Below are 27,498 nucleotides of genomic sequence, written 5' to 3'. Positions count from 1 at the left end.
CACGCTCTGCTGTCGGACCCACGCTCATACATGCCAAAGAAGGAGGCCGACACAGAGCTGGGGTGCAACACGTCTTTATTCTTGTGTGCCCAAACTCTAACTGCCTTGCGGGCGGTAACACCGCCCCTTCACACACACGCGGGTCGCAGCCCGCAAAACAAACACAAACATAAACAGAGGACTTCCGTCCAAAAGGAGAGAGTGAGGACATCACACTATATATATATATATATATATATATATATATATATATATATATATATATATATATTTTATATGTACCCACCCGCCGTCCCAACACCTCTACCTTTGCCACTCCTCGACAGCCCTACCTCCCTACCTCCCTACCTCCACTGCTGACGCCCACAACCAAGGCCCAAAGCAGGGAAGGCTTGTGAGCAGCGACCTGGACAAACGCTTGTCTTAACCTTCGCCTGCTTCCGAACCTTCCATGCCCCCTTAAATACCCCACATGGCGCTCTAGGCGCAGGCCAGCTCGCTGGCCTGTGCAGCGCCCAAAATCACCCCTGGGAGGAAATGCTTGCGTGTTCCCCCCCCTTGCCCCTCTTTTCCTCAATAACTGCTGAGACGCTACTCCTCACTACCGCTCCACTCCCTAGACTACAAAGATGCTGCGGGATATGGAGGGGTTGGAGGTCCCTCTCGGCATTTCAGGTTTCATTTGGTGAGCTATTGCTGTACTGAGGGGGAGGCAGGTAGCGAGCCACATTAAGCCTCCCTTCTTGAAATGTCAACAGTGTAGACCTTTGGTATGAAATATGAAATGTAAGCTGCTGTTGTTTTGTCTTCCTTGCACATTGCATTGACTGCTTTGGCATGATGCAAGGAAACAGCAAGAAGCCCTATCGTATATTGAGATTAATGTCTGATGTACTGTACAATACAAGCTAAGCATCATCTTTGAAGAGGGACATAGTGTGGTACTATTTGTTTCCCATTGTGTCTCTTCTTACACTGCACTTCTTGATGTCCTGTTTTCTTCCTCTTCATTCCATTAATTCTGTTCTTCCTTCCTTGTCTCCATTTTCTTCTCTGGATTTCCAACAGGGACACGGAAATAGACGACCTGAAGCTGCAGCTGTCGCGGATGCAAGAGGACTGGATCGAGGAGGAGTGCCATCGCATTGAGGCTCAATTGGCCCTCAAAGAGGCCAGCAAGGAGATCAAGCAGCTCAAGCAGGTCATCGACACGGTCAAAAGTAACCTGACTGAGAAGGACAAGGGCATCCAGAAGTACTTTGTAGACATCAACATTCAGAACAAGAAGCTGGAGACCCTCCTTCACAGCATGGAGATTGCCCAGAACGGGTCCCCGAGGGATGACGGGACAGGTGGATCTGCTGGAGGCTCACCTGCAAGGTCCCTCACCCGCAGCTCCACTTACACCAAGTTGAGTGATCATGGAGGAGGGGATAGGAATGCATGTGACTCACAGAGCATCTGCGCCGAGGACGGGGCCGACAGTGGATTTGTGGGCAACGATGACGCTTTGAGCAGGACTGACTTCCTTGATCAGAGCAGCTTGTTGTCCTTGGGGGTGGACTGCTGCCTGGACGAGGGGTCCCTGCAGGGATCGTTCACCCTGGGCTCCCGGTGTCCCACAAGCTCCACTTATGAAAAGCTTATCCCTCTCTGCGTAGAGGCTGGCGTCCAGGCGGGGAACATGGAGGAGCGGGCCGTCCAGACAGACTTTGTTCACTATCAACCGGATTTGGACACTATTCTGGAGAAAGTGAGGAGATCCCAAGCAGGCAGCCCAGGCAGCCCCACATCCCTGTGGGTTTCAGAAATGGAAGACCCGACAAACATCTGTGACACACAGCTGCAAGATATCAAGCGAGCAGGAGATCTCCTTCCCAATGACCCCAACTTCACTATTGTGGTACAAGATGACGCAAGCCCTTGCCTCCAGTTGGACAATGTGAATTCTTCTGATCCTTGTTCTGCGGAACCTCCACCTGCGTGCGCAGGTAACACAGACAGCGTTGCATGCAATATGGAGGAAGAGGGCAACGAAGCCGAACAGGGGGCTACTGCCACGGCATCAAAGAGCTTTTGGAGCCCACATTTCATTGTGGACCTGCTAGCAATTGTGGTGCCTCTGGTCCCAACGGTGGCCTGGCTCTGCCGCAGCCAGCGGAGGCAGGGCCAGCCCATCTACAATATCAGCACCCTAATGCGTGGCTGTTGCACCGTGGCCCTGCATTCTCTCCGAAGGATAAGCTGCCGCCCCGTAAGCAGTGGCAGCAGTAGCAGCAGCCAACTTTGACCTGAGGCTATTCTAGTGGCCTGCACTGGAACTGGCGCCCATGCAGCATCACCAGCCTCCCAACCACAGCCTGCTGCCCGCCCAGTGGTATCTAGAAGCTTTGACTTGCGGCTGACATCATCTCACACGCTTATGCTGGCACTCACACGGCACCACATGTGCTATGACCACTGATTGTACAAATCATACACTTATTTATATTCTAGACTGGCAACAAGGCAGATGCGGTCCAGTCGCCTGTGTGGAAAAAGAGCCCTTGGCTGTCGCTCTTCCGGCCTGTCGTGGATCTCTGTTGGCTGGACTGTAAGTGGACAATAGCTCTAGTCCGATATGTGCTGCAGGAAGTTGCTGGATTTAAGCACTGGCAGTTCTTGCTGCCAAAGGTTCGCGAATCCCTGTTATTTGGGAATGAGGAGACAAAGGAATGCAGGAGTGGTGGCATTTAGACTCTTTCATTTCTTGAAGAAAATCGGGGAGCATGCATTTGGATCCATGCTCCGTTCCCACTTACTCGACAGACCTTCTACCCCCCACCCCCAAACTACGAGAGCACGGCCTACCCAGTGCCCTCACTAAAAGGACCCCATTCTGGTGCCTCCATCTTGCTCATCAGCCTACCCTTCGATCTGAAGAGGCACGATTTAGTGCAGTTCTTGCATTTAGCCATGACACAATATTATCAGTGACCACTCCCTCCCCCACCCCAACATCACAGATGTAAGCATTACAAGTCCCCAATCGCTACCCTTCCTAATTAGTAAAGATGGTCCTTCATTGGGTCAATTTGTGCACGGTTCAGCAATATTTTGGGATGGTAGCAAATAGCGTCTAGCCTGAGGGCCAGTCCATTCACCTTTTAGTGCTGGCGGCTGGCTTGTTCATGCTGGGCTTTTTCTACACTGGCCTCTGCCGGACAGTCAGCGGGACAGTCAGCGGGGCAGGTACCAGGTCAGGCAGCTGGATAGGCAGCCGGGCAGGCAGCTGGATAGGTAGCAGGGCAGGCAGCCGGTTAGGCAGCTGGATAGGCAGCCAGACAGGCAACCGGGCAGGCAGCCGGTCAGTCAGCTGGGCAGGCAGCTGGATAGGCAGCCGGGCTGGCAGCTGGATAGGCAGTCGGGCTGGCAGCAGGACAGGCAGCCGGGCAGGCAGCTAGACGGGCAGCTGGGCAGGCAGCTGGATAGGCAGCCAGGCTGGCAGCTGAACAGGCAGCCGGGCAGGCAGCCAGGCAGGCAGTTGGATAGGCAGCCAGAAAGGCAGTTGGGCAGGCAGATGTGCAGGCAGGCAGCCGGGCAGGCAGCCGGGCAGGCAGCTGGATAGGCAGCCAGACAGGCAGCAGGGCAGGCAGCTGATCAATGGGCACCTGACTTACCTTCAAATTCTTCATGCTGTTGATCCTCCTGGCATCGCCTCTTAAATCCCTAACCGCGCCCGGGCACTTCCAATATTAATATGTGAAACAGGATAAGCTGATCAAAAGGCATTCACAGCTATGTTTTCATGTAGATGACAGTAAATAGTACAAAAATAGTGAATGGTTTGGCTGACATGTGGGCCCACCCCAAACGAATTAGTAGAGAAGACCACTTGACATGTAAGGTTTTTCAGTTGTGCTGCCTTGGAGGTGTTCTGAATAGGCCTGGGCATTATATTAGCTTAGAATCATACAGTGAAAAGACTGCCAGTAAACCCTCTCCTCCCTCACCAGACCCTAGGCCAGGCGGCTTTTTGGAAGGGTTCAAGAAACGGCCACCTGTGCAGTGCGCCTGCCATATCCATGGACTCGGGCGGCTCTCGGGTGAGTAGCCATCACCCCACCAGTCTTTCCCTTTCTCGCAGAAGGACGATGGCAACCAAGTGGGCCAATATGAGCTTGTATTGTCTTTTAGAAACCAAGGCGCCAGTGAGATCTCTGGGCCACTGTGGGCTTTAGGATAGACTAGCATCCAAGCGTGTGGGTGTTCAGAAGCCCCTCCATAGCGCCCGTGAGCCTGATTGCCCTCAGCCCTGTAGCTTGTAACTTAGTGTAAAGTGAATGACTGGACTGGACAGATGAGGGCTCTTGCCACCTTCACCCAAGGCTTGCTGTTGTCCCAGAGCTCCAAACCTTATCCTTGATGCTGGTCCTCCTGGGCTTTCTTCACTATCTTCTCTGCCCTCCGCGCGTGCCGCTTCTGACATTCTCACTTATGCTGCCTGTGACTGTCTTGATTGCTACTGCACCTTTACTGCTCTGCCGTGTATGTATGTGTGCAGGCACATGTGAGGCATGCATGCGGCAGAAGGTACAGTAGCTGGAATCCCAATGGGGGGCGGAATGCAGAAACTGAAGGGATGCTGAAGCCGCAGGGACCCACAGGAGTGCAACCCTTGTATGGCCCTAAACATGCATGTGGACTAAGTGCTTATTCTGCACTTATTTTACTCGTATTTACACCAGTGTTGGTGCCAGAGGGTAGTGCCCATGCGTTTTCTTTGCCCAGTGTCATAGTATAATGTGTACAGAGAACCTGTGCCACAGTCATAGTCGCGGAGTCCTAGGTCATGCCATCCTTTCTTTTCTTTAAATCAGCATTTCTCTAGGCGCCTTCGCATTTTCTTGTTTTTTCTCTCTATTTTCATCTCTTCTCCTGCCCTTTTGCCCTTTCCTTCTCTTTCTCACTCTTTTTTTTTTTTTTTTTACTTTCTTTCCTGGGATTGGAAGAAGGAAAGAGAGAGAGAGATTGAAAGGAAGGGCAAGCCTGGCAACGTCTCCATGTCAGTGTCCAGGTCTGCAGTGTGCGCCCCCCCCCACCACCTTCACACAGCAGTGGGGCAGTCGGAGAAGAGAAGTGTGAACATCTTCGCAAGAATACATCTGTGCAAAGTAAGGGCAGTGAATCACACATGTCGCGTGATGCGGTACTCTAACATACCACCAAGGGAACGAATAGCAGCAAATAGTGTGTAATCCACCCATTGGCCTCCTGGGGCTCCCTGCCCCAGTAGAGCATCACTCAGTGGCTCCCTGACCGCAATCGTCTGCCATGCTCAGAGCCCATGTTTGAAGGACACCGGTGGCACCTGTGTTCATCAAACACTGCATTTAAGAATCTGGCCATGAGCCAGGTGCCCTTCTCGGTTCTATCTGATCTTAACAAATACAAAAATAAAGAGTGCATTTTTTCGGAATCAAAAACAGCGGATAAAATATGTTTTTTTTGTGGGGGTGTCCCCCCTCAAGCCCTCCGTTTCCCCATGTTTAAAACCACACCCCAACCCCCTCCCCACCAGATTTAACCCCTCAGCCCACCCCCACATATATATTTTTTTTAATTCGGTCTTTTTTCATTGTTTTTGTTTCGTTTAAAACTCATTCTTTATTTAGTATTCGTTATAATCTCTGGATACCGCCAATAGCACTGCTTAAAGTTGGACTTTCTTTTACAAAGCCCTGAACACTGTGCACGATGGGCAGAGTTATCAGGCAGCTCCTCTTTAGAAAGTCGCAGAGAGGAGCAGGCTGGAATCAGAGACTCTGAAAGGCCTCCATGATGGGGCAAGAGGCCGGCACGCTTTGGTGTGGCAGCCCAACCTCCCTGTAAATGAAGCACTACCCCTGCAAAGGCCATGTCCGTTACACATGTGTAGATGGGCAAAAGACTACACATCTGCAAATGAGGACTACCGAAGAACGGCAAAGGCCAGTATTAAGGTTTCCTCTCAATTCAGTGCTGGCCAGGGCAAGCACTGTTGTGTCTGTCAGAAAAGAGAGGGCATCCATTACAGCTAATTACTTGAGGTAGATAGGTTATGTGAATGCATATGTATGCATCGAGTTTCTGCATGTTTCGACTCCCACATGAAACCCAAGCCCAGGATCGCCTTAGTGAACAATGACGAATCTTTACAACAGAAACTGTTGCAAGTCTACACTGCCAAAAGTCACAGTCGCCTAAGGGTCTGAATCCAAGCGATAATGCTTTTAAAGAATATAAATGGACACCCAGGTAGATGTTGGTCTTTCATCCAATGTGTGTTGCCCTATTAAATATGTTCCATTGAGCTTTGCACAGCTACACAGGAATCACAATGCAAATTCTGAAACTAAGGCTGTGAAAGAGTGAGCACGGGCTCCCACGTGATGATTGACTTTTGCTAGGGGATCTGCTTTGATGAGCAAGTCGTCGATGTACAGATGGACGAGCTCTCCTGCCTAGTCAGGCGAGCTTTCGCAACCTCCCGCTCTTTCGTGAAAACTGAAGGAGCTGTGGTCTGATATCGCTTGAGAATGGGGCGGTGGAAGGGCAGACTCAGCCAATTCATGAGGACCAGCTAATCCCCCAAGGAGAACATTCTATGACAGTGGCCATCTTGATTTTGTCTCTTAGGTGCACCTTCTTTGCAACTAGGGTGCACCTTGACTGACATCCCGGTTATTGAATGGTCCTTTCTCTATTTCTCCTTCTGCAGCAATATCCTAATGATGAGATCCCGGAGGAGGAGATACAGTACCCTGACTGAACAATCGGCATAACCCATTGCTCTGAGGTTTGCTCCCTCTACCTTTCCAGAAATCCCCTAACCATGCCCGCTGCCTCAGCACCATGTTGGAATCAAGTTTTGGGGAAGCTAGCAATTGCATTGGTGGCTTGGAGTCAGTGGAGTAGTAGGGTTTTGGGCACAGCCTTCCCCAGAAAGTTCCCGAATCCTCTAAATGATCTGACTGGTAGTGAAAAAAGTGTATTCAAAACAAAAAAAATACTGTAGCTTTACTATTATTTTGAACTATTCCAATAATTTGCCAACTGTTATAAAAAAAAGGCCTGCTGCATCAAAGGGCTTGTACATCACACAACGAATCAAGAGAGCCTGTGCAGGCATGTATCCTAAACACAACTCCAGATCTCAAGTTCCTGGTGCCTTGATTGCTGTATGCCACCATCTGTGCCAAGGTTTTCTTTATTTGGGCTAATATCAACTTCACCGTTGCCACCTCCCTTGCTGTAGGAAAGTGCCTGACCAACACTGATGCAGCCCTTACATTGACTAAAGATCTTCCTTCCTTCTACTCGCTCGCAATCTCTGTCAGGAGGAATGGTGGGGAGCTGGGCACTGGTGGGCCTACACATCACTGCTCATTGGTGTAGCTCATCAGTCTGCTGAAGCTTCTTGCTGTATTTTTTGTAGACCACAGGTACTGATGATGGCTTTTTCTATAATGTGAGAATTGACTGAGTCAGTGCTTCATCAAGGTGCCGAAGATGCTGTAGCCAACTGGGGTCAACTGAAAGATGGCGCTGAAGAGTGGATAGGTTGATATTGAAAGTAATCCGCGATCTAGGGCTCCATCAGTCCTTGTGCTTGACAGTCTTCTTTCTCCAGAACATTTGGATCATAGATAAATGTTCTACTGCTGAATGGGTGTTGAGCAATATTTGGGATTGGAGGGGTCACAGGGTGTCCTATATTTTTTGCTCTTGATGGTCTGTTCTTATTTAATGACTGCGCGGGACCCGAGTGGTAAAGGAATAGCACAACCGGCCATGGACAATGCTGGGTTCATATGCACCGATCTAAGCAGCAGCAATGGGCAAATGGTGCTGGACGGATAACCAGAGTCACAGAATCCGTGTTACCAAGGGCCACCCACAGGCATGGGGATACGACGCAGAAGGGACCCAAAGAGTCTTATGGGTAAAATGTCATGTGGCATTCGGTGTGTCATGTGGCGTTCGGTGAAGAAGACTGTCTACCGAAGGAGGGAACGGGTCAAAGTAAATTCTCTGTGGCAACCAAATATATTTCAACATCTGGGGCATGCATAGTCGGCATACATTTCACGGCTAGACCAGATCTTTGTTGAAAGACCTAGTTGCTTTTGAGACTGGGGCTGAAGTGACAGTCTTTTTCTGATGCTAAGTAGAACCCGATCGTTCGTTGTGTTTAGGTGAGAAGGGTCCTTTTCAGCACACCCTCTTGCTCTACTTTTCCTTAGCTGGAGCTGAGTGGTGGCACTCTGACTCCAGCACCACCACCTTCACGGAAGGGCCCATGGGGAAGCAGTCAAGACAGCTGTTGTGGGTAGAGAAAGGCTGAGCACCCCCCCACTGGCTGACGATGAGCTGGTTTCTCGATCCCAATCCATATGGACTTTGACAGCATCTTCTGGCAGAGTTCAAATACATCAGAATCCTGGCCAGGTCCCAAGTAACACAGGCAGAGCTGATGGAGGGTATGGCACAAATGTCATGCATCTGTGCAATCGGCAATGCGTCAATCTTGAGGTCTTAGGTGGGAGAACGCATCAGTCAAAATAGGGGAAACATGGATTTCCCTGAGCAAACCAGGAAAAGATTGTGAACTTGATCCAAGGTGGTTCTTCATTGGAGATTGCAGCTGCTCTGATGTCATGAAGCTGGTCTACCGTCTAATTGAGGCTGTGGCGGAATGGAACATCAGCGCTTCTAATTTACAGTATTGCCTCCCCAGAACAGGTGACTGTCAATTTCATTGAGGAAAGTCAAGGGCTATTTTGGTGCCCTTACTTGAATGGAAACTACCAGCAGAAAGTCTGCTCCGACCCTAGCAGGAGAAGGAGACTTCAATTTGAGTCTGAAGCACTACAGGGCCTCTTGTTTTGATGCCCGTCTTCAGGAATGTTAGGGGCTCTGGGCCAATTTGTCATGACTGTAGGATTAACGGACAACTTAAAACTCGGGCGAATGGGAGTCAGGGAGGTTTATTGTATATTGAAAAATGTTCGGGTGTACCTAAAATAACGATCTGGGTTACTTACCGAAAGCAATAGGGAGCCATTGCAACTCGCTTAGAAATGCAGTCCCTTATCCCATCCATCTCTTACCTTTGGCTGGGACACCGGGTGGTCAAATAACACATGTTTGGGGAATTTAAGTGCTCCAGCACTTCCTTCTGGTCTTGAATGGTTGATCCTTTGTTGCAGACTGCCACTTTCCTTGGTAGCACATTCAACCACTCATGGGTTGTGGACCACATCTCCATGCTTTGGCAATGCTGTCCGTGCCTGGGAAAGGGAAGGTTCAGGTCCCCGGGGCCATTGGCAGACTCTACCACAGTCTCCTCCAGCACTGGATTGGTAGGCTCCCTACTTTTTGGGTATCCCTTGCCTTGGGCACACCCTTCCTCTCCTGACCTCCATTTCTCTCTCTTCTCCTCTCCGCTGTTTTTTTTGTTCTCTTTCCTTCTTGACACCCCAAAACAATCAAGCTCTTTTCTCTGCACCTCTTACCTTTCTTCTCCAACTGCGGCTTCTTTCTTCTGATGCCTCCTTCCCCCTCTCCAGACAGTTATTCTTCACCACTTCTCAAATGGGTATCCTTTCCTCCTCTTCCACTCCCTTTATATCATCTCACTTCCATGTTCTACTCAGTTCTCTCCAACCTTATCTCCTCTTTCTCTTCTCTCTTCCTTCTCCTCCAGTACCATCTATCCAATCTCCGCCTCTATTCCTCTCCCTCCTCCTGCTTCTTCCCCTTTGATCTTTCCATACTCCTGCATGTTGCCTCTCCTCCTTCTCCCTATGCCCCTCCTTATACTTCTAAACCATTTCATTCTTCTAACAACGCCTTGCCACACAGATCTGCACGTGCTCCAACCGTTAACTTCCCCACTCGCTCTGGGACTCTATACACTGACACCGGCGCACCCGTGGGACTCGTAATTTCCAAACGCCGTTCAACTGTGTCGTTCCCTGATTTTAACGCAGGGCTTGGTTCTCGGGATTTGAATGCATCATCTTCGCTGCTCCCATTTTGTCTCCACTTCTGTACGCAGGGCCACAAAAAACAAGCCCACATTATGGTAATCCACCATTTTGCTTTCTAGTCCTGGCTTGGTTTAGCGCCAGCCAATTTTGTGGCTCTGCAGGGTTTGCTGGCAAGGTTGTATGAACAAGGGTTCCTGCTGGCATCTGGGAGCACCCAGTCTTCAGGCTTGAACCTGTGCACCTGCCACAGCTTGCTAGCTCCTTACTTGAAAACATTGTTGAATATCGTATATTAAATGTCTGTGGGATACCACATGTACTGCTCCCCATGTGGCTCGCATTACAACATTCCCTTGTGAAATCCCCTTGCCCTGGTTTATTCTCGACAGACAATTTCCTGGACAAAGTCTCTGGTGTGGGCTTGAGTCCTGTGAATTGCAGTGACCGCTGGTGACCGTAGTTGTAGAGCAACATGGCCATACACATTAGGAACATGACTATTACAGCTCTGCTACAGGTGTACATGTCTCTTAAACCTAAGCAACAGGTTGTTGGCAGCGTTGGGTTTGGTTAAACGTAACAGGTTGGGGGTGGACGGTTAACCCATTATCTCCTCTGGGGCCTATTGTAGGTAGTGATTGGTGGACCATGCCCCTTGGCTTCCCCAGTCTCATCCTCTAACTGCCAACATTGGACTTTGTCACAACATCTACCCTCTGCTCTAAGGAAACTCAGTTAGTGCTTTCAGCGGCAGGCCAGAGACCTACGTAAACCTCAACCTGTAGATTTTCCCTGACTATAAGGTTGAGGAACCAATAGAAATTTAAAATGGCTGCATCTGGTTTCCTTCCAAACCTCTTTCTATTAACAAACCCTCTACCTGTCTTCACTTCATTTTACTCAAATAGTGGGAGCGTGTTTTGAGCCCTGACCTTATGTCCAAAACCACTTTAATAATGTAAACAATGTTTTAAACATTTGACACCCATTTTGGCAGAATGCTGCCAAAACAACTTCTAGCCATTGAGACACTTTGAGCAAAATCGAATGAAGGTCCGAGCTGCCCCATTTTGTTAGTCATTGAAGGTGTTGAGCCAGATGGAGCCCCTCAACGGTGAATGTACATTCTGCAATGCTCGTGTCAGAGATTCTGAAGCACTGCTTCTAAAGACAACAGGGGGTTCAAGACCGAGGAGGAGACCAAAAACCAAACGTTACATGGTCACAAAAGTTATGGAAAGAAAATGGACATTATAAAAGGAATCAAAGCCATTCTAACCATGCCCGCAACAAGCAGTGCCAATATAGGTGAAATGTATGTTTGAAGGAGCACATTATGTATATATATATATATAGTGTCTTGAAAAATGTTTTTTTAGAATTGTTTCAGTCATTGCTGAAAACATGGAGAACAATGCGCCCCTTAATTGATTTGCAGGCTATGAAACTACCAAGTGCATTGGTTCGGCTCTCACGCCCGTTTTGTTCTGGAGGCTTCCTGTTTGCTGCTGTTTGGTCCATCTGAACGCTTCTTTAAACGTGGAACCATTTAGTGTGTAAATGCTTACCCACGTCCTCCATTCTAGAGCGCCTGGCATCGGAGTTGTCTTCTCCGGGCTCTAAGGTCCTTCAGCTGCTGGGCCCACGGCTGTAGGCAGTCGCGCAGTCATTAGGCCCACTCATCCCTTCACAAGAGACTTTGTGGACTGCATCAGAGTGGGAAGGGGAGGCAGAAGGACAGATTTTTGGTTCTGACGTTTGACTCCCGATCTTTCTCTTAGTCATCTGCTCCTCTCAGCCTTTCACTGTTTCCTCTTTCCTTACTGATGTGGAGAATTCAGCACCCAAGGGATACTCCAAAGACTGCATCAAGGACAAAAAGAGGAGCCTGAATCGTGGGACGCTGGCATTAGCCACATATGGGTGGCTGCAAGTCCTTAATTGCTGCCCCTGGCCTGGTTTTCTTGCACTGTGCTCCACCTAATGTACAGGCCTACGCAAGACTGTGTTTCATTTGCGGGCCTCTCTGTGATTCGATGAGTCCCACGGAGGGCGTGGCCAGCAGAACACTAGCACTGATAGGCTGCCTTGCCTCTGCTTGCTTCTAGTAGAACTGCCTTTATCCACTTTCCAACTCACTACAAAGGGGGTTGGTTTCTTTATTTTCTTCTATCTGCAGGTACAGTTGAATAGGTGCCTTTTTGTTTTGGGGGGTGCTGGGGTATGCACCCCCCTACCTTTGTGTGCCTGCGATGTGGTGAGTTGTGTCTGGAGAGGCTCTTCTGGCACCATTAGGGGGCATTTGGTAGAATGAATGCTATTAGTATCCATAGCCCATCTTAGTCCTCCATGGGGCTATGGCGGTTGGGAGGTACCATATTTTCAATGCACTTGCAAAACGTAGGGTGATAGCACTGCTGCCGAGTCTTCCACGGCATGCTGGGAGTTTTATGAAAACAAATCACTTCTGGAAGGCACGCCAGGAACTGGAGGTTAATCACAGATGGTGATAATTGTGGCCCATTTCTTTCCAATCCCTTTCCCCCGCACCAGCGAACCCAGTCTTCATGTCACAAATGTCTTGTTACACTGTATGTTTTCCGATGTGGCTTTTGTGAGTGGGCTTTGAGGGGGATAGGAGCATGCATAACTTGAACTTGAACGGCTCTGGGCTTGAGGGCATGTAACCACCCCTCGATTCTTTTTTCATGGGTCATATTACAGTATTATAAGTCTCAAGTCCTGTTCTAGAGAGAGTGGCTTTTTAGTCTGGTGGTCTTCCTCTGCTTTTTGCCTGCACCCAGTGACCTGGATATGCAGCGCAGGGCCATCTTGCACAGTGTGACCTGCAGATGCAGTGTGAGCTCGGCCTGCACCCAGCCATCCAGGTATTCAGTGTGAGCAAAGCCTGTACTACATGTACTTTGCAAAATGAGGTCAGCACAGGTGGAGAAACCAAGTGAATTCAGCCTACACACGATTGGCAAGCGATACTGTGTGAGGTCAACTTGCGACCTCCCTTTGCAATGTGTGGCTAGCCTGCACCCTCTGAACTAGAGCTGCTGGGTGAGGTGGACCTGCTACTGTTGACCCGGAGATGCACCATGTTATCACTCCACATTTTGGGCCGCGGTGGCGCAGTGTCATACCAGTCTGCAGTTCATGCACACTGAGCTGCATTGTGAGGTCAGCCAAGGCCCATCGCCTAAGGATTTCTTGTGGGGCAAGCGTCCATCTTATCTGAAGATGCACTGGGAGGTCTATTTGCACTGCTTGACCCACATTCTAGAAATGCAACGTGGGGATAACTGGCATCTTTTGACAGGGATTTCCAGTGTAAAGACTGCCTGTACCACATGGCACAACGAGGAAATCATACATCCGGTTGGTGGTCCCAGCCAAGGTGCCATGGTCTAAAAGGAATACATTTGTGGCTCAAATGCAAGGATACCAGAGTCCTGGTGACACTGGCTCGTGCCCATCGTGCCCCATGTTTGCCAGGACCAGGCTTAGTAGCAGAAAGAACAATCAGACTTCCTGAGCAGGAAGTGAAGCACCTTGGCTGGGTACCGGATGAAAGTGTATTCTGGAAATCATGCCCAGACTGACTACAGGGCTGTCTAGCAATGGTCAGCTGTCTGCAGCGAGAGGACTTTGTGTCCGCTTCTCACTTCCTGATTGGGGATGAATCTGGAGTGCAGACCCTGATCCAAGACCCTGGGTTGTGTCCCATAGACTGCTTTTTGAATGAATTTCCTGTTGTGACAATAATGTACGGTTCAATGTGATTTTGTCGAGTTTTTTTAATGGTCGATTTTTCTGACAATAAATGCGGGGGGTGGCGTAACCCCCCCTCTTAACCTCTACATGTATTATTAGCCTAAACCCACCCCCCACATATGTTTTCGGGAAAATCTGTTAAAAACAAAAATGATGAATTCTACTTCGATCAATTCTGCTGCGGCAAAAACTCACATTCCCCAATGTAGGTGGTGATGCGGGCACATCACGGCGCTTAGGGTCACTGCAATGCTTCTACTACTAGCATTTTCACCTGCAGTCACATTCCAGTGGGCCAGGTTCGCCCCATCTAGATCAGCAGACAGAATTGTTTGCCTTCTGTCTGCATTTCTCAAGTTGTGTCTCCGGCTCATGAAAGGTTAGACCACATGTAGTCGGCTCTATTCAATCGATGTGATCAGAGAGATCGAGATGGAACCTGCTGAGAAAGATCAATCTTGCGGAGGAAACGGATTCCTTTCATTCCTATACAGAATAACGCAATGGCTGTGCTTTATGGTCACCCTTAGGATTCATGTAATGTAACATCCAGCCGCAAAATCTAGGAAGACATGCTTTGAGGGATTATTTGCTTGACTGTCTGTTGTTAAGGATTTAACAAAGACCTTGCATTTTTACTAAGCTAGACAGGCGCTTTGCCCCTTGGACATTGGAATCTGGTCTTGGGAGGTCTCTGGTGGGCCTCCCCACTTCTAACCCATAGAGTCGTGTTCCTAGAAACCGATGCCTTTCAAATCAGTTTTTTATTCAGATGCAAATAAACCTGCAAGCAATGTTCAGGAGATGCAGGTCTTTTGTTATGATCCCCCAGATCCCGTTTCCCATTAGGTCAAAGAGATTCCTGCGGCTAAAGCATATGTCACAGAGGCAGTTCCTTATTTTTATTTCTTTTCCATATTAACACATCTGGATGTATATATGCATGTGGGGTCACTGTGGCGGGTCTTCTGTAGCACAGAATACATGTAAAGCAACAGAGCGCTGAGCAAAAAGGGGATACAGTGAAAGGGCACACTCAGAAGGATAGGATATTAAGAGTGCACTTGGGGAGCTATGGAAAGAGCAGGGGTGTAGCCATTGGATTCGGGGTAGTGAGGAAAAGGTGGGCCTGCTCTTCATTGATCTGTTGGTGGACCTGGAACTGTGCTTCTGCTGAAGCCATATTCCTGTGGGCTTTGCACAATCTGACCTTCCGAAAGGCTCTACGGAGTCCCTGGGTCTGCATCAGCAATTCTTGGCCTTGCCCTCTCTGCTATGAGAGGAAAAGCAGAGCATGTTCTTGTCCTCCTTGACCCCCCAGAAGATCCTGACAGGGCCCAGTCATTCAGCATCTCCGCATGCGCTCTTCAGGACTTCTTCTGTGCCATCGTTTACCAGCTTTGGAAGGCAAATCTGGCCTTAATTTCTGTGTTTCTCTGCAGGATTCCACACTTCTGATTATTGTCACTTATTTTGATTCTCAGCACATTTTGGGCAGCTACAATCAGGAGACCTGTCCACACAACCAGGGAGCACTTACTGGCTCACAGTTGTGTTTTTATGAAACTTACACAACTGAAACGATACAAAAAGAAGGTGAAATTGCTCACTACATGCTGGCCTCACAACATTAGGCCAGACTCCCTAGTTCAGAAAGGGCTAATAAGCATTGGCAAAGTTCTCAGTGTTGTGGTTTTACGTAACGGTGATGGCAGGCAGTAGGTGGTAACACAGACAGAGCTACTCCATTTAATGGGCCTAATTAGGACTGTTGCGGTAAGGCCACAACGGCGCCGGTAGTACTAACGGCACCATTGTTGCCATACCGCAACATTACGAGTTTGCTCGCAGGTGCCGCTCTGGACGCCTGGTCAGACCAGGCGTGCAGAGCGGCACCCGCGAGCAGACCAGGATTGTAGCAACGGTACCGTTATGAATGGTGCCGCTGCTACCATCCTTCCCATTCCCATTGAGCCCTATGCGGGCTCAAATGGGAATGGGGACATACCGGGTCCCGCGAAAGGGAAATTAACGGGCCCTCCAAGGTCGGAATGGCCCGGTAATTCCCCTTTCACGGGACCCAGAGACGGACCCGAGTTTGGGGGGAGCCATACTAAGGGCATAGCTACCTCCAACCTCGTAATGAGGCCCAAGGTCTCTAGCAGCGTGCTTCCTTGCACCTTGTATAATGAGGAAGCTGATCAGGGCAAGTGTCAGAAAGGCTTCACAGTTTTATCTTGAAAGCCTTCGATGATCGAATAGCCATTTTTTATTGCCTTTTGGGAATAAGAAAACATGGAAATATGCCACCAAAGAAGAGATAATCCAGGTGGAATGACCAGTGGGTTGCCTATGGCATATATATGCATTTTAGAAATCTTTTTGTCAACTCTTACATCATCTTTTTGTCCTCCGAAGGGCGTTCAACCCCACAGCCCTTTGAGGCTATTCCAATGGCAGGAGGTGCTATGGAAGTGACATAAAACATAATATTATGGTTACAGAGGAACTGTGCTTTAATGCATCAAAGCACACTGCACCATGGACAAGTCCGCATCTCCTCCTCTCTGTTGTGCAGAAGTGGAAGGCTTTGGCGTGAATATCACTGCACAACTAAGCTCTACTTTGAAAAGGCTAAACCCGGGTAGAAGGCAGATGTTGCGAAGACATTGCTGAACTTCTTCTTAAAGACCTGTTGTTGACACTGTAGGGTGCTACATGAACTTTTTAGAAAGCTGTATTTTTGAATCTCGGGGAGAGACGCCTGTAGGGATGCCAGACCCCTTCCATTCACTGCCTGCTGCCGCTGGATAACGCCCGCTGCACACCAAAGGTTGTGCCTATTCACTTTCAGGGAAGTCATATTAACACACCTCACAGGTAGGTATGTCAACTATTTGCTTCTTGCTTTTGGTACCTCTCGCTTACTTTGGGGGGAGGTAAATCCTCCCCTGTGCCCACGCTGCACAGCTCAAGGAACACTTGTCTTTCTGGAAGACCTGTCCTTGGAGTCCTTGTGTATCGGAGAAGAAAGGGCCGTTTACCCCACAACCAGCGAGAGATCTGTTCTTGGGCATCAAGAATGACAGGGCTTTCAAAGGTGGGGTGCAAGGTAGCAATGCAGCCAATTGGGATCTGTGTGTGTCAGATGTGACCTGTGACGTGTGTGCATCAGAGCATTAGGAATTCTGGGGCGCCTCTCTTGTCCCAGAGGCTGTGCTCTGCATGTGCTTCTGAGTTGAGATGACATGCGTGTGCATGCGGGAGTGGGGGTGGGGGGTGTGGCTTGCTGTGCATCAGCATCCCAAGTGGGGAGCAATAAGATCACTTTTTATATAGCACTGCATTCTGGACACCTACCGCTTCTAAGCACTGTGATAGCTTGTGTTATTATTACCCAGCTTCATGACACTCTGTGTTGACCTTGGATGAAGAACTGAGGCTGCCCTATGTGACTTGAAACTGCGACTGCATGTCCCATATGCATATCCAAGGTTGGGCGATTGCCAGGCCTTTACTGGGTGCTCTGCATTTGCGTTGGTATTGGGTGTTCTATGTGTGTGTCAATTATGCGTGGGCGTTCCCCACTTTTTCGACTAACAATTTGGTGGAATTACATTTTGCAGCAATTTCTACCACTTTATTTTACCATAAAAAATATATGGTGGGCTTGGGTTGGGTATACAGGAGGAGGGAAGACGGGCTAGGTGCGAAGGAGTGTGGGAGGTCTTGCATTTTGCAGTAAAACATTGTAAAAATAAATTTGGAAAAATATTGTTTGGCCAAAAAAAGTCGATGAGTCTTCCTGGATCCCTTTATGTGTGAACCAAGGACTGAATGCTCTGCATGACTGATATGGTTCAATGGGTGACCATCACAGATGCAAGCACTTTATGTGTGTATCAGATATTCGGTACCGAGTTGTGTGTGTGTATCAGAGATTAGGTGCTGAGTTGTGAGTATCAGAGATTAGGTGCTCAGGTGCGTGTGTGTGTGTGTGTCAGAGATTAGGTGCTGAGTTGTATTTCTATATCAGAGATTAGGTGCTGAGTTGTGTGTGTGTATCCGAGATTAGGTGCTGAGTTGTGTTGTCTGTGTGTATCAGAGATTAGGTGCTGAGTTGTGTGTGTGTGTGTATCAGAGATTAGGTGCTGAGGTGTGTGTGTCAGATTAGCTGCTGAGTTGTGTGTGTATCAGAGATTAGGCGCTGAGTTGTGTGTGTGTGTCGGAGATTAGGTGCTGAGTTGTGTATGTATCAGAGATTAGGTGCTGAGTTGTATGTGTGTATCAGTGATTAGGCGCTGGGTTGTGTGTGTGTGTCAGAGATTAGGTGCTGAGTTGTGTGTTTATCAGAGATTAGGTGCTGAGTTGTTTATGTGCATCAGAGTTTAGGTGCTGAATTATGTGCGTGTGTATCAGAGATTAGTTGATAAATTGTGTGTGTGTGTCAGAGATTAGGCGCTGAGTTGTGTGTGTGCGTCGGAGATTAGGTGCTGAGTTGTGTATGTATCAGAGATTAGGTGCTGAGTTGTATGTGTGTATCAGTGATTAGGCGCTGGGTTGTGTGTGTGTGTGTGTGTCAGAGATTAGGTGCTGAGTTGTTTATGTGTATCAGAGTTTAGGTGCTGAATTGTGTGCGTGTGTATCAGAGATTAGCTGATAAATTGTGTGCGTGTGTCAGAGATTAGGTGCTGAGTTGTGTGTGTGTATCAGCGATTATGTGCTGAGTTGTGTGTGTGTCAGAGATTGGGTGCTGAGTTGTGTGTATCAGAGATTAGGTGTTGAGGTGTGTGTGTGTGTCAGAGATTGGGTGCTGAGTTGTGTGTATCAGAGATTAGGTGTTGAGTTGTGTTTGTGTGCATCAGAGATCAGGTGCTGAGTTGTGTGTGTATGTCAGAAATTAGGTGCTGAGTTGTGTGTATCAGAGATTAGGTGTTGAGGTGTGTGTGTGTGTCAGAGATTGGGTGCTGAGTTGTGTGTATCAGAGATTAGGTGTTGAGTTGTGTTTGTGTGCATCAGAGATCAGGTGCTGAGTTGTGTGTGTATGTCAGAAATTAGGTGCTGAGTTGTGTGTATCAGAGATTAGCAGGGACGTCATTTCACCAAAATGCCAGGGGTCGCGGAAGTGATGTCAGTTGGCCCCGCCCACAAGTGACATCACAGCAAGTGATAGCATTTGGCCCCGCCGCCCAAGTGACATCGCCAGAATTGGCATCCTAAAACAATATCCCTCAGTACACTAAGAAAAATATGGTTACACTATCCTTCTGGACCGCAGTATTTGCCATGCTGTTAGATGTTTTAACCAGTGTGCATTTTATCCTTTGCTAATTTAGACCACAGGGAATTCCAGCTGAGCTCCCCCAGTCGTCCAACATGGCTAAGAAGCCCAACAAGCCTCGAATACCCCCACACACCCTCCTTCATTGCTAATAGCTTGAGTTTATCTTCTCTGGTTTACCTGCTCCTTTGCCTCTTTCTCCAAAGCCAAGGCTTGGTCCACCCCTCACATTCCCTGTTTTAGCTTTGATTCCATGTCTCACTCCTTCCCTCTTAATTCCTTGTTTTCCATCTCTGGGCCACTTCTTCATATGCTCTCCCTTTCGATCTCTTCTATTTTCTACCCAGCCCATGTTCTTCACACTTTTTGTTTACAGCAAAAACGACAATAAACTGGCTGGACAAAAGTTCCCATGGTACCGCCAGTTCGCCAGTGTTGGTGTAAACCGCATTACTATTGAATTTAACTGAGTGAATGGATCATAGTGATTTCCCCATCACGTATCAATCAGATTGGTGTTCCTTTAAATGCTTGTACACAAGCATTTAAAGGAACACGAAACAATAGCTTTGTTTCACCCGTTTCTCATCTCTTGCTCCAGCGCGACCGTTCCTCAGTACTAAACACAGCCTTCCCCTTCCAGCATCTCTCTCAATGAAGCCCGGCTGAATAAGTGCAGGGGTCCATTCAACAACACCCCTCCTCCTCCTTGCTGAGAGCAGGAAACAGACTAGTGCAACCGTGGGGTGCATTCAATAAATTAGGGACAAATACAAACACATATTAGCAGACTTGGCAATTACACGTCCGGAGGCACAGTCAGAAGTCTGATAATAAAATGTGCCTTACCTGTCCTGCACCAGTCCTGCCGCACAGTTTGCTTGGAAGCTCAGCTCACTCTGTCACGCCTGTGCTGCGCACCATCCTCAGTATAGCTTGCTGCTGCTGCTGCAGTCATCGCTCTGCTCTTCAGCTCTGCTCTTCGACCCTGCCCCGGGCCGGATGAGCTATGGTTGGTAAGCAACCTCAAGTAATAGACATGAAGGCAGCTGGCACCGGCGCCTCGCTGCTTAGTGCTTCCACTGGCCAGGCCTGAGGTGGCGTCAGGAGCTTGCTCATTATTTATAAATAGTTTCAAACTATTTATATAAAACGCAAGCTCCAGTGCTCCAGGGCTCCAGGCCAGAGATCCAGAGGTCGCCGGGGAAACTGCAGAGGTCGCTTTTGCGACCTCTGGCGACCCCCCAATTAACGTCCAAGGAGATTAGGTGCTGAGTTGTGTGTATCAGAGATTAGGTACTGAGTTGTATGTGTGTATCGGAGATTAGGTGCTGAGGTGTGTGCGTGTATCAGAGATTAGGTGCTGAGTTGTTTGTGTGTGTATCAGAGATTAGGGGCTGAGTTGTGTGTGTCTATCAGAGATTAGGTGCTGAGTTGTATTTGTGTATCAAGGAGAGAATGTTTTATGCGCAAAAGGTGATCTTCATATGAATTTAATGTGGTTCTGTGGGTGCATGACATGGATGTAGGTGCGCTACATGTGGATGAAAGATCCAGTACTCTTCCTGTCCGTCAGACATAGAGCTCTGCACATGTACATCTCACCTGCAGAATCCTCAGATCCAGTTTGGGGTCGACAGTTTTCAGATAGCCACCAGGGGGCGCCATCATGGCTGCTTTGCAGTCTTTTGTGCCGGAAGTGATGTGACGCGTAAATCGATCTGGGGCTGCTTGCGCCATATTCCACGGTTCCTTTTTTCCACAATTAACGCTGCAGCGTATTTGGAACAAGTCACTTCACATGCCATTTTTTGCCACGTTTCCCCCAAAATTAGACTTCCTGCAAAGACTGCAGCCCCAGGATGTCGGCCTCTGACCTGCATTCATTCTGTATTTGGAGGCGGGGGACACCGAGAAGGGCGGGCCCTGCCCCTCCAGGCAGTTTGTAGTTGGCGATGGAGTGCGTGGCTAAGCCTTTCTTAGCCTTCGGTCGAAGGAATGCCCTGAGAAGAGGCCTCCCGGTCCTCTACGCCAGCACCAGAGACACTGGACTGGGGGCACTACTCCCGCCCTCAAGGACAGGACAAAAGGAAAGAAGAGAACACGAGGCATCCTCATTCGAGGAGTGGCTCCTCTTCTTCTAGGACCCACTCTTAATCTTCGAGGAAACGCCACCAAAGATCCTGGCACTGGTTAACGTTGGAGCATGCCACCTTGTTCAGGCAAATGCTGAACCCTGGCTAGCCTTTCCTGCATCCTCCTCTACACCTGGTAAGTCAGAGGTTCTTCGCTTGGCAGTGGGAAAGGTATTTGAGCAGGCCCCTCCACCTGCCTTTGATCCCTGCCCCTCTCTCTAAGGCCCGTTCTGGACATGCTGAACTCCACATTTCCATGTCTCAGAGTTCAGATCAGGCTGTGGTGCCCCGGGAGCCAGTGCAATAGACATCTTCAACCTCAGCACCCCCTATTGTACAGGGCACTGGCATCATCGGCACCATTGAAACCAGCGCTGCAAACCTTGATTTTATCGGTGCAGGGCAGTTAGCTCTGACCAAGCAGGTATTGCCCATTTGTTAAGAGTTCCCATAGAGGAAGTAAACCGGCCTGGCAGATCACAGTCTGTCTTGACGTTCAGGGAGTCTGCTCTGCCAGGGAGATTCTGTGCAGATGGCCAGTCTGAGAAGTCTTTGATGCAGCTTCCTCACGAACTCTTTGAGGTCAGTGGTTTGGACAGATCTCTAGACCCGGGATATTAGCACCTCCACAATCATAATTATTTTTTATAACACACTTAATACCGCAGAGGTTTCTAAGCATGGACCCAGATTCGAATCTGTGATGCTCTGCGTTGTTTTGCTTCCAAGACGAGCGTACTGCCACTGAGTTTTACTACCTGTGTCTAAATCACCTTGATTTTGGCTTTTTTCGTTTTGTAATATCTAGGGTTGTGAATAATTTAGACTTAGCTACTCCATCAGAGGTGGCTAAGACCTACGCAATGACAGATATTCTGCAACCGAAGGTTCCTTTGCTTCCTTCAGTGGGGACCTCGGTGGCAAACCCGCTTTAATGTTGACCTCGCTTCAGTCTCCTGTGGGGATCTGCCTTGCAGATCGTAGACCAGTTATTGCTTGCCTATCCTATCAAAACGGACCTAAACCACCCACTGCATTGCCACACCATGCACTTGCCTCCTCCAGAAAAGCTCCACATTCAAGAGATAGCTCTGCTTTTGTCAGAAAAGGCTGGTATTGTTGTTACTTCCTAGTAGCCATGGAAGACTGGGGTCTGAGACCGATTCTAGACTTGAGAGTTCTCATCCGGCTCCTCTGAAAGGGCAGATTCAAGATGGTGACCTTGTCGCAGATCCTCCAGGCTTTCGAGGTGCGTGACTGACGTGTGTCTTTAACTCTACAGGATGAGTACCTACACGCTCCTATCCAACCCTAACGTTACAAGTACCCTCACCAAGTACACAAACGTCTGCGGCCTAATCTTGGCTCTTGCTGGAATTTCTGTAACGGAAAACGCCACTACACCACCTTTAGGCAAATGGATGGTGCATCCAGTTCGTGGGGAATTTCAAGCAATCTAAACTCCACCTTGTGTCCTTACTGCTCCTCATCTCATTGACATCCCCACGAACAAACCCCTGCAGGGTTTCAGCATCGTTCTCACACCTAAGCTATGGAGCTACCTCAACATCACGTGACAGGACAAGTGGAAGGAATGGTGAGAGGGGCCAAAGCTATGGTGCTACCTCAACATCACGTCACGGGACAGGTGGAAGGAAGGGTGAGAAGGAATGAATTATTGCCTTTGCCTTTCTGTGCTGTGTGAGAGGGGTTTGAGGCTTTTTGGAGACACTGGGGTGCACTCTGCATAGAATCAGCAGGTTGTTCTGGCCCATTGCCCCAAGCAGCTGGCGAGCGCAACTCTTTGCCCTGGCAGGCAATAATCTCAACAGGTTCACTGATCGCATCCCCTGAGCAGGTAAGAGTAAACTTTGGGATAACTGTCAGCCTGCCAACCAACACCCTAAGGAGGGTGAAATGAGGGCCTGGTGGTCCTATATCTCGGGCAATCCATTCTCTGACCAAACATGCATGCTGCTAATGACCATTAGTGCCTCACATACAGTAATAGGTGGAGGCTTCAGAATGCCAATTCTCAGAGACTTGTTGCATACGGTGAACAATATAGTTATTTGAGAGCGAGAGAGAGCTACAGGGTGTGATAGTGGCAAAGTGAGAAAGTAAAAATTGAAGGTGTAACCAGAGGCCAGTGCAAGGAGTGCTTCATATGTTTGGTATAACCACCATACACACAAATATAAACTCTGTTAAGTGGTCATTTGCGTGCTATCAAAGCTGAACAGTACATAAAGTCCATGGTGAGGTCCTACTGGTGTCCCTCACTATCAGGGAAGTATAGGATAGGGAAGTCTAACATTTGCACAAAGGCTGAGTGGCATAACATAAACAGTGCATAAGACCTGTACATGTCCAAATCTAGTCCCTTAAAATTAGCAACGTACAAGGAATGGCACCTTAAAAGCTTGATCCGGAGATTTTAACATTTTCATGAAAGCTGCGTAACACAGCACAACATAAATAATGCATGCAACTTTAAAAGGACGAAATGTATCCCCTCACTGTTAGTAAAGTATCCTGTCAAGGAATGATATCTGTAAAGTGTAATTCGGCAAAGGTTTGACATTTTCATAAAAGCCGATCAACATAAATAGCACTCAGGTCTCTGACCTTCTTCCTGATGAGCAAGGACACTTTAAAAGTTTGACATTCGCATAAAGCCGAGTCACATACGATCACATACATAGCACATAAGTCTCTTTGAGGTGACATTTTCGGGATAGCAAAAGAAGGCCCTCACAATCAGCGAAGTGTACTGATGAGGACTTCAGCCAAGTTCGAAATCGCACTATGAACGTGTTCTGAAAGAAAAATGTGACTTCCTCCAAGCAGGAGAGGCAACCTTTATTCTTACGGTGCATTAGAGGCAGAGATGTCGGGGGAGTTTCCTGCAGTGGCCACCCTGGAGGATGCACAGTTGAGTCCGTGGGAGTTGGACCTGGTTTGCAAGTTCCCCCACATTCCAGGAGTTGGATCTTTCGGAGGAGGTCCTTTGTGTGATGCTCGCTGCTTCTTCTCTGTAGTCTTACAATTCCCAACAGAAACATTCCTCTCAGACTGAAACCTTTACATGTCACCATTTTGTAGTCTTTCTTCTTCTTCACCCTTTGAAAGCTGGAGAAAGATTTCACGGGTTGGACATGAGAAGGGCCTTGACATTTTCTATTTAATACACCTGTGAATACCGGATTGAAGATCAGCTGTTACCAGCTTTTCTGGCCCCCAATGAAGGAAAGGCCATTACTAAACAGACAATCTCCGTCATGCATCAAGACATGCTTTGAGTCCGCACACGAGGAAGTGCGGGAGAAGCTTCGAGCGCACTCAACTACTACTACTCTTCTTGGAGATCTGCCCGCTGGTGGTAGGAAGCACTACTATCTGGACTCTCTTGCTAGGGAGGATGCTAGAGCAGGGAGGTCAGTGATGCAAAATGTCCTGGCTGCCAGTGGCATCGTCGTTCTTGGCTGGCCGTTTTACTTCCTTACTTACTGCCATGGCTTTGTTATTCTTTCAAATATGAGAAATCTGTGGGAGTAATGTATCAACTGCAAGAATTAGTTACCTTTTGGTTATGTTCTTTCTGATGAATACTGTGATTCCTCCCACAGATTCCTCACCATGCCTCCTACCTGTGCCTCTAAATTGAGTACCCAAATTGGATTAATTGAAATTGATGACTTTTTCCTATTTGTATGTGTGGCAGTTCTGCCGTTCCTTGCTTTTTCCCAGATGAAAAGGGTGGTTGGGGGTGAAGAAGACATTGTTGGAAACTCCCAGTGGACATCCTTGGAGCTGCCTGTTGGTTACACGAAAACCTTCGAACAGGACTGCATCTGTGTGGGATTTCAACGATGAGAAACTGTGAGAGGAGTTCTTCTATCCATCAAAAAGAACATTACTGAAGATAAAATGAGTTATTTTGCATGTGCTGTGCATCAGGGATAAGGGAGTCTGTGTGCACCAAGAATGAATGTCTACCTATGAGTAAGTGGTGGGGTGTGTGTGCACATTCTTGGGTGCTTAATGTTTGCATCAGAGTGGGGCTTATCTTCGTGAGGTTTAGAGATCGAGTGTTCTATGTGTCTGTTATGGTCAGAGTTCTCTGTGCATTTCTGGGATGGAATGTTCTGCGTGTGCTTCAGAGATGGGGTTCTCTAGGTCTGAATCAAGGAGGGCTTGCGCTTTGTGTGTGTCTGCAACGGGGTGCTCTGTGCACCAAAGGTTCACTGCTTTATGCTTGTCCCGGGGAGAGGATGCTCCACATGCACTTTGGAGATGGCACGTTACACACATGACAGGAATTAGATGCCATGTGCTTCTAATGGGATAGTCAAGGTGCGCATCAGAATAGAGTACTCAACTAATGCATATAGAGTTCTGGGTACATCAGAGAGAGGGTCTTTTACGCTTGTCATTGAACTCTCCATCAGCGTGGGAATGGAGATGTGGTGCATTGCGTATGCATCAAGGACGGGATCCTCGTCATGTGTGTTGGGGATGTGGTTGCTCTACATGGGTATCATGGATTTGGTGCTCCACAGTTATATGTGCATCAGAGATGGTGGGCCCAACTTATGCATCAGATGGGAGGCTCCAGGTGTGTATTAGAGATGGCCATGCTACAAGTGTGTCTTGGATGGTGATATACAGGTGCATTAAAGTTGGGGTTCCCCATATAAATCAAATATTAAGGACTTATTTAGCTTCTGAGTAAGGATGTTGAAGGTGAACGGCTGGAAAATTGGTTCTCGCTGCACCAGCTGTGGGTGGGGCATTCTAGATGTTCATGAGGGATGTGGGGTGCTGCATGTGCTTCAGGTTCTCCACAAATGCACCAGGGAGGGCAATGCTCTATGCACATCCTAGACCAGGTGTTCAATGTGTGTCTTATGTTCATGCTCTTCTTGCGTGCCAGAGGTGGTGTACTCAATGTCTGTGCACGTCAGGGATGGACGTATTCCACACGTGCACCAGAGATGTAGTGATTTACAAGTGTGCTTCAAAGATGTAATTTCTAGGTCATTTTGTCTCTAAGATGGGAGCGTGTTGCATTTGGACATCAGATGTGGGTGTTCTGCCTGTGTGTTTCAGCAGGGCAGAGATATGCAGGGGAAATCGAGGCGCTTGTACACCCAGCCTGGTACAGGGATCTCTCTGCTCTTGCTACATGCTTGGTGCAGAGGTTCTTGACACTTGTGCTACCATCTTGGCACTCCGGTGTCCCGTGCTTTCTGCTTGGTACAGAGTTCTTATGCTATGTGCCTAGTAGAGCTGGTGGGGTGTGCACTCTTTGTGTGCTTGCCAGGAAGAGGTGGGTGCTTTGCATTGGTGTCATCTGGTACAGGGAGTGATTTTTTTTTAAGATTTTCTTTTTTCCCCGGTGGCTGGAGGATGGGTGGGCTGGACCGGGTGAACTCTGCTCTTTGTCAATGTCGAAGCATTGTCAGATGTAGTCCGTGTACGTTTTGTAGACTATCCAAAGCTTGGCCTAACAATAAATGTATAGTATATTTGAGAGAAATGATATATAAAATATATTTTTCAGTAAATGAATTCAATGCCTGTAATCACTGTCACTTCCATTGTTACATCTGATTTCACTGTCTGTGTCGGTGATTAGAATAAATTGTAGCTGGCATCACCTGCTATGGCGTCTCTGCTCTCTTATTGGAGCGATTGGCTCTTCCCCAATGTTCCTTCCCTGCCTAAGCCTTAGTCCTGGAACACACTCACCCTCACATCTCAGCTATGCGCAGTGCTCCAGATAAGAATTTGAAGTCGTCATATTTTACTCCCTATTTTTTAAAGTTGGCAGTAAGATGATTTTTGGTGAATACAAAAGTAAATCCCTTTCCTAATGGGAGTATTTTACAAGCGAGCAAAAAAATGTTAAAACAGAAATGTGTTGTAATCAATGTTCCCTCTAAATATTTTTCTGTAAATGCGGAAATGGTTGGCTTATTGTGTGCACATTATTTTCCATGTGCGCAACTGACTAATGACGTTATGGATATGGCTCAAGACAGAACGCATGCATAGTTAGTGAGCTATCCTCTCTGAAGAGAGTTTGAAAGGCAATTTCCCCTTCCCAACAACTGCAATTCTTCATAAATCAGTGTAAAAGGTGCATCTCACAGCACTTTTTCCAAAGATGTACGTTAAAAATGTAAATATTTTATATGCGATTATAACGGGAGTTCATCAATCAGTCCAAGAATTCAAGATTTGCCACAGTACCTACCAAAGGTTTCCCTGTGCAGAGAATAAT

The 27,498-nt window shown here is 48.1% G+C and overlaps 1 protein-coding gene across 4 annotated transcripts in view; it reads left to right on the top strand.

Annotated features, from left to right (window-relative positions):
* The window catches only part of SNPH (syntaphilin), a 451,962-nt gene extending 425,086 nt beyond the window's left edge, over positions 1-26,876 (top strand). For all 4 annotated transcript variants that reach the window (XM_069650923.1, XM_069650926.1, XM_069650924.1 and 1 more), the window contains one exon: positions 1,069-26,876. In XM_069650923.1, the coding sequence (XP_069507024.1) occupies positions 1,069-2,290 (1,222 nt within the window). In that variant the 3' untranslated portion in view covers positions 2,291-26,876. The remainder of the gene's footprint in view (positions 1-1,068) is intronic.
* The last annotated feature ends 622 nt before the right edge of the window (positions 26,877-27,498 follow it).

Source organism: Ambystoma mexicanum, chromosome 3p, assembly GCF_040938575.1.
Source record: "Ambystoma mexicanum isolate Mex_15411 chromosome 3p, UKY_AmexF1_1, whole genome shotgun sequence".
In the NCBI taxonomy this organism is placed as follows: Eukaryota; Metazoa; Chordata; class Amphibia; order Caudata; family Ambystomatidae; genus Ambystoma; species Ambystoma mexicanum.
This window is presented reverse-complemented; position numbering and strand designations above follow the sequence as displayed.